The sequence below is a fragment of the Semicossyphus pulcher genome, unplaced genomic scaffold, assembly GCF_022749685.1.
Source record: "Semicossyphus pulcher isolate SPU_LCO1_2020_fin unplaced genomic scaffold, fSemPul1.0.p SCAF_15, whole genome shotgun sequence".
Lineage (NCBI taxonomy): Eukaryota > Metazoa > Chordata > Actinopteri > Labriformes > Labridae > Semicossyphus > Semicossyphus pulcher.
In genome coordinates, this window is record NW_027211659.1 from 18,870,256 (window position 1) to 18,881,463 (window position 11,208).

The window sequence follows — 11,208 nt, forward strand, 5'->3', positions numbered from 1 at the left end:
TTGTCCTGAAGTTGCAATTAAACAACGGACATGTCCGCTCCAAATAAATAGTCATTCGCCCGCTCTTCTTGCTGAGGAAGAGCCCTGAAACAGTGACAGGAGTCACAGGACGTCAATCATACGTGAAGTCGTGGGAACCAAATAAACAACAGCAGGACCATTTTACTCCTCACACAGTGTTCTAACGGCAAAAGAGGCCCTACATCGGGGACAGCAGATTTGCACAGAGCAGAGGTGCAGGTGTGTTAGGAGACTAACGCAAAGCAAAATTATCATATTAAAGTAGATTGTGAATTAAAACTTAATACAGTGAAGAAAAGAGTACAATTAGAGTGTGGAAGTCTACATGTTATGTGCTTCTCACAGAAATCATTGATATATGCGACATCGCAACATGGTGGGTGGTTAGGTAGGTAGGTCATTTATATCCTGCATAGGGATAGGCACGGTTAACCATTAACCAACCGTTAAGAATTTTAACGGGTTAATACTACCAGTTAAATAAAATGTTGTCTTTTTTACCTATTTGGGTTATTGCTGCTGTTAATATGGTTATGTATTGGATCCTTTTTTTCTCATTATTCATTCATTTATTTATTTATTTTTTTTACTTGTATATTATTATTGTTTATATCTCTATTACTTATTATTTGGGAAACACGTTTTGTTGTCGTTAGCTAAGCTGAGCCTGAGAAAAGAGCAAAATGAAACGAGCAGTTTAACAGTTAAAAAAATTCAAAAGACAAAGCTTTGTTGCATATCTCTGTTTCTGGGACATGACGGTACCGTCTGAGCTGGTATTTTCCGCACACTGTGTGTGTGTGTGTGTGTGTGTGTGTGTGTGTGTGTGTGTTTCTGTGAGTATTAGAGTGATCCTGCATCAGAATAAGCGCTCTTGATGAAGAGCTTGTTGTCGGTCTCCGGCTGTTTTCTTTTGTAAACCGGATGTGTTAAATATGACTTGAGAAAAGAGGGATGAATGTCACGAGAAACATCCGGCAAATAATTGGTTGTCACTAGTAAGTAAGTCAGTGAGTAAGTAGGTTGGTTAGTAAGTAGGTCTCTCTCTTTCTCTATCTCTCATTAACAAGGTAAAAACTCTGTTTATATCATACAGTCCAGATTTCTGTGGTAAACAGATATTTTTTTTTAATATTTTTTACAAAGAATTACTTGAATTGTGTTTCAGGCTGTAATTAATGTATTGTAAGTCTGTTAAGTATAAAGCAATTATGTCATGAAAAAATAATCAATTGCAGTTATATGTTTGGGGAGAGTGCAGTTGAACTCTGTGAAGCAGGTGTCAGTTTTTTTTCTCTCTCATTTTATTTGTGCATGGGTTGTAAACAATAGCAGTTAATTTTTTGCTGGAATGTGATAAATAAGAACTTGAGCTACAAATGACACTCATGAAAGTGTTTACCATGCTGCTTATTGTATATTTTGCACTCGGTGTAGAAGAAAATATAACCTTATATACATTAAAATAAAGATAAAGTGACATGTATACTTGAACAATAGAAACTTTGCCCTCCCCTCAGCTAACCGACCATCTAGGACCCATAGTGCCCACCAGAACCGCATGTTACTGCTTTACCAGCTCTAAAAGGGGTGCCAACAGATGTGAAACAACAAAGGAGGGGGAAAAAACAACACTGACCAGCTTGGTCTGTTTCTCAGCCTTCTTTGCAGCTTTCTCCGCTTCCTTCTGCTGTTTCTTTAGGCCTTTCTTTGACTGAGCCTGCTGCTCCTCCTCGTCCTTCGCTCTGTAACAGGATGGGGAACATTTAAGTCAACTTCCACCTTCTATCTTGTGCTTCCCAGGAGGACATTTCGACTGCCTGGGAATATCGATTGTAAACCATTGCCACCTTCAGCTTTTAAGTCTGTGCTACCTTTAATCCTATTGTCATTTCTAAAAACCAGCTGTCACCTGTGTGAATGGAGTAATGATTATTTGGAGAGTGGAAAAAGAAGAGGTGTCAGAAAGTAAGATTAGCTAGATAGACATACAGCTACAAGAAGAAAGTAGTCTCAGCACCACTTTCTGATCCATTACAGAATTACTACACTACACTACACTACTATACAACACTCTTAACCAATTTCTTAACTAAATGTAACAGTTAGGTCACAATTCATACATACATACATAATAATAGTTACTATTAAAACTACTACAAGCCTAACAGAAGTGTCATAGGGGCAGCTGAAAAATGGTACATGGACTGCACTTATAGTGTTTTCTTGTCATCCAAACACTTAAAGCATGACATGTCACATGTCAGATGTCAGAGGTTGCTATGCAAAGTACCAGGCCGCCAATCAGTACTTAGCCTAACTAACATTCATACAGTCAGACAATGAACATTTAAACATTTTAGATCAAAGACTGAAAAGATACAGTATACTGACTAAAAGATACATTTGCAATAAAGCAGCTGGCCAAAGACAATATTATAGACAGTGTGAACTTTACATTTGTCTAAATAGGATTTGTTGTCAGTGTTATAAAAGTGTCCTAGGATCACAGGTAACTAGGCAAGTACTGTTTGGTTTACCCATGACCAGATGTCGGGACCTGATGGAAGGCCGTGGGCAATATAGACACTTTTAGTATTTACTAACAGGAAATATCAAGGGACAAAGTCCGTAAAGACATGGCAATAAAGTAAATACAAAATCCCGACAGATAATGTTCTAGTACCTCAAGGGAGGACTTTAGACCTGGTTTTATGATTTCCCTATAGCAACATACTAATCTAACAACCTGCAGACAAGCTTTTGTGTTGTTCCATTAGAATGAAACTGAACATCTTTTTAATTAGAAATAGATATGACATACCAGGCTTATTGGGGGGAAAATAATGTAGATCATAGACCTAACGCCATTTAGGATGCACCAATCTGAAATAGTTCTCACTGACACCAGAAACTAAATTAGGTCATGCATTTGTCTGCTTCATAACAAGACCATCACCTAAGCATTTAAGTAAAAAATAAAAGAGACATTCAAAGGAGCCTCCTGTGGCTACCTTGTGTTTTTCTGTGTTATGAACAAGTGTTATAAACTGAGTCTTAACGTGAAGTAGATTAATAAAGGTGCACCCTGACTGATATGTTTTATTAACAAGTGGAATTTGTTAAACTGGATCAGCAACTTCTTTCCCCTTTTTGCAATTTAGGTCAGTCTGACTGTCTTGAGAAGATGCCTGCAGACACCTACAGTCTGCTGTCAAATAAGTATACAAAAAAGCACAGACATATGATTATATTTTGCACAGTTAAACATAAACAGCTCTTCCCATTAAGCAACTGCAAAGGATCAGTTAACTACCTTTTGTAATCACAGATGTCATGACGATACATGTCCAATGAGTGTTTTCATAAAAGGACAATACATGGACAGTTGCACAAAAAAAGAAAAATTCTTAGTCTTTCTATGAATCATAGCAATCCAAAGTACATCTAGTCAGGTCAGTGTTATCAGGGATATTCAGATCTTTCCATGGAATCCTTTGCAGCAGTTCTGCAATCTTACAAGAAGTGTTTTTTGGTGGTGTACAATTATTGATAGGTTTTTTATTATTAAAATTTCTCCCTCTTTGTTTATGTTGTGGGGAAATATTTGCAACAACTGTTTATATTATGCAAATCAGTACAAAAAAGGGAATAAAGGAAATTAAATAAGCTTAACCAAATCTACACATTTAACGTAATCTGTATTAACAGTACCTATTTCAATAAATTAAAGCAATTTAAGGTAGACAAATAATCTGACACAGCCAATCATCCCTTCCTGTTTATAAATCCAAGTTTAAACTGAAAGGTTGGTTAAGTAGTAAATATCTAGTAAAATACAAAATGTTTAGGAGGACCATAATGATTCCAGATGGGAATCATCAGGGGCCAGTTCTGAATCTATGTAAAACAGAAATTACGGAGCGGTCAAAGTATATATGCTGACATTTATTATCACATATAACCAAGTCATAAAAAGCCGAAACACCGGGAAACCTAAAAAAATATGTTTTTCTAGCAGTGGAAATCGCATTTTAAGCAGAGCCATCATAGTGTGGGCGATTATTTAATAAAGAGATTTGCGACTGCAACAAGCCACTAGACATGCTCATATTCTGTTTAGCTTTATATTTATAAATAAACATTCTGTGAACAGATGGGACTCTATGATATCTAAACTAAGATCATCAACAGTCAGATGATGCAATCTGCATCATGTTAAGGCAATGCTCGCTAGTGGCTATCAGTTATCACCGCTAGCACACGCCAGTTGAAGCGTATGCAAAAAATGTAATTTAAAAGATCGCTGGTGATTATGACATCCACAACTTTCACGCCATTCTTACCCCTGGACGGTCTCTTTTGTCATGTCGAGCTGTTTTCTTCGAGAATGAGGACCGAATGTTTCACCGGGAGAGGCAACACAACAGCTGCTCACAGCATGGACATGCACAGGAAAGACCTGTTTGACGGAGCACAAAACTACCGGATGCTTTGGGTCCGGCTAGAAACAAATGACAGAAATGTAGCTCCGACTCGATTATTTTGTTGGGTTTTCACACGGGGCAGCAAAATCGCGTAAACTATACGAAAACGGTTTAAACATTATCATAGATTTACCTATTGCTATTATTATAATTATAGATACCGCTAAAAGATTGGATCCTATTATGCCGAGCAGCATTATCTATCAACTTTAAAATTACTTTTGTTTATAAGAAGGCTGCTTTGACAAATAAAGTTTCTAATCGATTTGAGAAAATGGACAGAGCTTCAAAACTTAAAAAAAAACTATTTAACTACAAGTATTGACTGTAATGGATGGTAAAAGGTGCAGATTGGAATGTAGCCTATGGTAGTGTACAGGTTGATAGGCTACAGTATTTTTTTTATAAGTAATGATGTTTCTTGATTTGGTTTGTCTGATGAAGGTCTTGAACCGAAACGTTGCAAATAAATATCAGTTCTGCAAGTTAGACTGTGCGGGAGTCTACTTTTTTACAGAAATGCATGTAAAGAAATATTAAGAGAGTGTATTTTGACACGACGACCTTGTACAAAGCATAGTCTTTAATCGACAAAATCTTGAATTGATTTTAATGATTTGCTTTATGGATTTTCTTTATAGCTGAAAACTGTAATGAGGTCCCTTAAAGTCTGGGCAGTTTAGAACTTGAATCACCAGTGGAAACTTTTTCCTGTCTATCTCAACAGCCTTGGCCTTTAACCAATAAAACACATAAGAGCGCTTCTCTAATGAAACTTAAACATGCCTACATTAGTTTATTTTAACTAGTGCATTAGATGTCAAAAAGATTAGAGTTGTACAACATTGCAAACGAAAATGATTGATGTTGATTGATGTTTCGCAAGAGATCATGGTAAGAGGTGAAAACAAATGAAAATTCTGCATCACAAAAAAACAGGCAAATGCTTAATTAATTATTAATAATTATTACTGAAAGGGCACCTAATAAAATCAGTGAAATTCAACACACAAATATGCAAATCAAGTGTTTGCATTCTGTTTATTTGTTGGTCGATAGGTATCATAACTGTCACTAACTTGTTAGTTACTTTTACTTGTATAACAGCTCTATATACCTCTTTTTTATTTTATTTATTTAATCTGTTCTTATTTTATACTGGTTTAACTTACTATTTGTCTTTGTGCTGTTGCAACACCAGAATGTCCCCACTGGGGATCAGTAAAAGATTATTTTATTTATCTTATCTTAAGATCCCAACGCCTCTATTCCAACAGAAACCTTTCCTGTGGACAGTAAAAGAAGCAGATGAATAAGATTAATCTAGACACAAGTTAAGTGTTAATCACAGATCAACCTCTGCACATGCTGAGGTAACACAGCTCTTATGCTAATTCTGAGAATTTGCAAATATTTCCAATTGAAAAGGAACCTTTTGTTTTGTCCTGATTTGTTGCAAGAGCCCCAAAATGTCCATTAATCTCGTGGCTTGATGGGGGTGCTTCACACCTTTGTTTTACATGTAAAGAAAAATGGAAATGTGCTTCACTGTAATTCACTTGAATGGATGGCTGCCTTGCATTGCATATGACGACTTAATGGTCTAGATATCTTTTGTTGTCTACTTCCTTTGGTCTGCAACTTGAACATAACTGAGTCACCGATCCACCCAGATCTAATCTCTTGCTTGTTTTGAGCCTAGAGAAAGATTTATGTGATTGTGTGTTTGAAACTTGTAATTTGTCTCATCATCTTATCATCATCACCATACGATTCAAGCAGATTTGTTGTAAATAATATATTACATTAATTAATTAACTAGTCTGTCGATTGTTTCTTCAGAATATATTATGTGTTCTTTAAATACTTTGATTTGTTTTGTTGGTTGGAAAATAGCTAAACTTACTCAGTGGCCACAAATATTTACAAGCCAAACATTGGAGGCATAACCTGCAAACTGACAGAAAGAGAAGAAATCACAGGAGAAGTTAAATTCTACTTTCTTTGTTAAAGAGCCATCTGGGTGCATTTTATAGCAGAGGATTTCAGCTTTTGTTTGGCAGCTTAAGATGTAAAACAGAACAGATGTTCTCCCAATTACAGGGGCTGTCTGCTTAGTCCTCCTTCTGCTATTTAGTCAGATCAGGTGGAGACATTTGTTAGGACACCCATCCCCCTCCCTATAACATACAAACATACCCTGAGGGACGGAGAAGCTGGTCATAGGCGAAAATGCACACAGCAGTTATTATGAGAGCATTGATTTTTTTTATTTTTACATTAGAAAAAAAATGTTAAAGCCCAAAGCCGTTTATTTCGTTTACACAACTTACAGTGTGAATGACTGCAAATAAATAAAAGCTTTCAGATAATCACACTACTTAAGTGCAAACACACAAATGCTATCTGTACAATTTTACAAGAGCAGCTACCATCCATGAACACAAAAATGGGCATTGTATGCATGAGCTTTTACACATCATCATAGATTGCAAAGGTGAAAATGGGGAAATTGGATCTTGATTGTAGCTGAATGAAGGGACATTTGGTACTGCATGAGGATACACTCAGCTGTGAGGAACATAAAACTTTAACTTCCACAAATTGCAACAGAAACTCACATACCGCACAACTGCAGTAAATCAGGCAAACACCAAAAAAGTAAAAAATAAATAAAAAAATAAAACGCCTTTTTATACATTACCAAATGAATGTAGTAAGTTCTTTGAAAGTAAAGCTTAGTTTAGTTTCCTCTAATCTCTTGGGAGAATGAAGTCACAGGCTCTGAGTTTAACTGTTAACTTGACAAAACACTTGAGGACTCAGACTCAGTTGACACAGATGAAATTGGCCCTCTCTTTCTTGTCATGAGAGTCACTTTCTGACTTGATCTGCTGGTGACCGTCAGCGCACTCCTTGCTGATTTCTTAAACTTTACTCCAAGGAAAGCATAGAGGATGGGGTTTAGGCAGCAGTGAAAATATGCCAGCGCCTCAGTGATAGATATCCACTTCTCCACTGCTTGTTGCAGTTCACAAGAAGTGAAGACCACATTCAGCATCATGAGAGTGTCCAAAAAGATGCCAACACAATAGGGCAGCCAGCAGGAGAAAAAACACAGGATGAGGATGACAGTGGTCTTCAATGCTTTCTTCTTCAGGGCCTGGCCCTTGGTGCCTTCAGACAACTTGGCAATGATGATGCAGTAACAGACGAGGATGACCAGGCCGGGAAGTATGAAGCCCACCAGGATGTGCTGAAAACGGAAAGCAGCTTTCCATATGAGACTGGTTTCCTGTGGGTAGATACGCTGGCAGATAATCTTCTTTGCAAGGAGGAAGTTTGAAGACCCTGTGTGCACCCTTGCAAACACCAGGTCAGGTACAGTCAGTACAGCTGCAGGCAGCCACACACCCACATAGATAACTCTGTTTGCAAGCAGCTTCCTTGTGGCTTGGCTGTTGGTGGCCCGAACAACTGCCAAGTACCTGTCTAGACTGATGAAGGCCAGGATCAACACGCTGCTATACAGGTTTACTGTGTAAATTGAGTGCACAGACACACAGAGAAAACCTCCAAAGTACCAGGTGCTAGCTGCATCCACGGCCCAAAAAGGCAGCGTGAGGACAAACATTAGGTCAGCAACAGAGAGATGGAGCCGGTACTTGTCTGTTATTGTTTTGACCTTTTTCTGGTAGCCCATGACAACAATGACCAATCCATTGCCAATGATTCCAAGAATAAATATTATTCCGTAAACTGTCGGCAGGAAGATTTTGTTGAAGGTACTGCTGAGTGCACTGCCACATGGCTCCTGGAAGTCCATATCAAAGTCTCCGGACTCCTCTGATGTATTGTCAGTACTGTTGTCAAACATGTCAAATGAAAAATACTGAAAGAAAGAGAGATTGAAAAGATTGAAACAGCTGAGATCTAGGAAGGCAGTCATTTAATAATAACAATTCATGTCAATTTCTCTTAAAATGTAAATTCTGATAACTTGTTTCATAAGTTGGAATGGTCAAAAAGCTACCTAAGCTGCTTATTATAAACTGAAGTTATTTACAACTAGTCAATAACTAAGTAGGCGAGGCTATAGTTAATTACACAACTGTCAGCACGATTGGAAATAATTCAAATTAATCCCTATGAATTAAGTGTGTTAGCCGCCTTCAGCCACAACAGACCTAACTGTCGTACAATAAAGTAGGCTACTAATAAACAAACTCACCTCCTCCATGTTTATCGCGTTGGTAATGTAACGATCAACCAGTGTACTCAAAAGTGAAGCAGGATGATCAGTAACATGTCTTTCGGCAAGCGTCTCATTATATACCGCGGTGCTGTGAGCCCCCCCTCCCCCCAATGGAGGAGGAGCAGCCGCGGCAGTGTGCGCTCCTCTCCAAAAAATGGTTGGCTATAAAACCTATGGCTACTGCTAAACTCAAAAGCTACGCCTGTAATGCAAACGTCAGTTTTTACCATTCAGATGAAGCCATTTTGAAATCGCTAAAACGGGGATTTCCGCATTTTAATTTGAGTAAAATAAGAGATAGCTACACTACATAAACATAAAAGTCGGAAAGTGTAGCCATTTTAGGAGTACACATGCTTTTCTGATAATATATCATCAGTTCAGCAGCCTTACATGTCAAAATTCCCACGTTCTCGCGCAGCTCTTATTTCAGTTAAGGAAGAGATGACAGGGTTAAGCCGATAGTAACTTCACCCTCCACTTAGACAGAGCTGATGGTTGACTGAAACTGAATATCCTGCATGTGGCATGCAAATATCATTTCTTTGATATATGAGAACTGAAGGCCAAAAGACACGTTTGAAGCATCAGGACATCAACAAATTGGTAACAAAGAAAAAAGAGCAGCCCCTTTCCCACTACACATTACCTTTATTAACATATATTACCAATAGAAAAGTCAGGTCATGTATTTTTTTTTATTGTACATATCTATGTTTAATGTATAGCATCTAAAACCACTCAGTTATAATGTACAGTGCCACATAACCTCATTGCCTTAAAAAACAACAACAACAACAACAAAAACGCTCAGAAATAAAACAACAGGGAGGAAGTTAAAAATGAGGAGGTTCAGGGAAAAAAAACCTTTCATGGCATAATCTAAAAAAACTTCTTCTGTTACTGCGTTTTGTTGTATGGCTCTGCTATGGGACTTCCTAAGTGACACCTGAAATGACTGATTAGCAATATTGTTCAATTTAAATATGTGTCCAATGCACAATAGATTGTAAAAATTTCTAATAAATAAATAATAATAAATAAATAAATAAAAGTTGTATTTACAGTTTTGAAAGAGCTTGCTTGTTTGCTCCTCTCAAAAACAAAAGTGATGCAATCTGAAGTCACATCATGAAGGGCTTTCTGTTCCAAACTCTTACACAGTCACTCACTGATGAAACATCTAATCAATGATTGCTGACTAAAAATATAGAAAAAAAGAAGGGGCTCATTTATCACTTTTTTAAATTAATGTCATAAAATGAATGGACGGCTTATTTAATAATAGGCAGCATTCACCAGACATAAATAATATGTCAAGTTTAAATGACAATGGTTAGCATGTATAGGTGCTTATGAAAACAGATGCAGACTTAACCTGTGTGTTTGTCATCTTCAGGTCCAGCTGCAGTTGGACTCCTGAGGAGAGGAACAAGGGGAAGAGAAAGACCATTGTATTGATATGATGTCTTATCAACAGCAAACAGAGACAGTTGCTTTTTTATCTTAGCACACAGATCACATGGAATTGATCTGTAGTGTGAATTACAAACAATATTTAATTTTTTAAATTCCCCATATCACCTTCACTCCTGAGGGGAGTCTTTTACACTTTTTATTGTGTTATGTTTCAAGTGTTTCTTCTGCAGTAGCCATAAGCTTATGAAAACTTAAGGTTTTGTCAATTTTCCCAAGGCTGTTCAAAGTTATATTTGGAGTTGTGAAGACTTATTACATGAAATTACATGATACTGGATCAATCATGCAGCATTTGTAAACATAAGATTTAATCTGTTCTTATGTTATAAAATGTTGATATCAATCAAATGTTGTTTATTCCTATTAATAAAGTTATTCAAATAAATTCCCTGAGAATGCATAAGTCAGTTAACCACTGAAGTGATATCGTGATATAACAGTTCATTTAGGTGGAATTTTCTGTCACTTTGGTTCGAGCGTACTGATGGGCAACAGGCAATGAAATCGGACATTAAATTTGACTTTTGGTGGTTTCACAATCAATCTGCTTTTTGAATTTTCCTTTCATTATATGTGGAATCTTTGTACATGTGGCTTACAATTACTTAGGATTTCAATAAAAGAGACCTACTCCTCGTAAAAAAAAAAAAAAAAGAGCTTTTATGTCTTTGGCAGGAAATCTGGAGCCCCCACTGTCAGGGCCTATTGGCCTGGAATACAAAAGGTTTCTGAGCTACTTAGAATACAAATCGCTAGAAGTGTGAACGGTAGTGAAGGGGGCTCTTCAGTGAAGAATGGCTATTGAAATGAGGGAGAGGAATGCCTGTGAGATACTAACAAGAATGAGCAATGCTGTTCAGTCAACACCAGCTATCCAGTTCCAACTCATCCCAACCCCCTCAGCAAGTCAGGACAAGGTAATTTTTCATAATGATACCTTTGTTCCAAACCCTCTTCACTTTTTTC

At 37.2% G+C, this 11,208-nt stretch overlaps 2 protein-coding genes across 2 annotated transcripts in view; both read right to left on the minus strand.

Moving 5' to 3' along the window:
* dars1 (aspartyl-tRNA synthetase 1) overlaps positions 1–4,480 on the minus strand; it is a 33,775-nt gene extending 29,295 nt beyond the window's left edge. The window contains exons 1-2 of the mRNA XM_069663202.1: positions 4,368–4,480; positions 1,661–1,766 (exon numbers count right to left, since the gene is read on the minus strand). Of these exons, the coding sequence (XP_069519303.1) occupies positions 1,661–1,766; positions 4,368–4,390 (129 nt within the window). The 5' untranslated portion in view covers positions 4,391–4,480. The remainder of the gene's footprint in view (positions 1–1,660; positions 1,767–4,367) is intronic.
* Positions 4,481–6,781: 2,301 nt separating this feature from the next.
* On the minus strand, positions 6,782–8,795 carry cxcr4b (chemokine (C-X-C motif), receptor 4b). The gene is made up of 2 exons (XM_069663020.1): positions 8,740–8,795; positions 6,782–8,400 (listed from the first exon to the last, which is right to left on the minus strand). The coding sequence occupies exons 1-2, from the start codon at positions 8,746–8,748 to the stop codon at positions 7,306–7,308; spliced, it is 1,104 nt and encodes a 367-aa protein (XP_069519121.1). The 5' UTR covers positions 8,749–8,795; the 3' UTR covers positions 6,782–7,305.
* Positions 8,796–11,208: the final 2,413 nt, after the last annotated feature.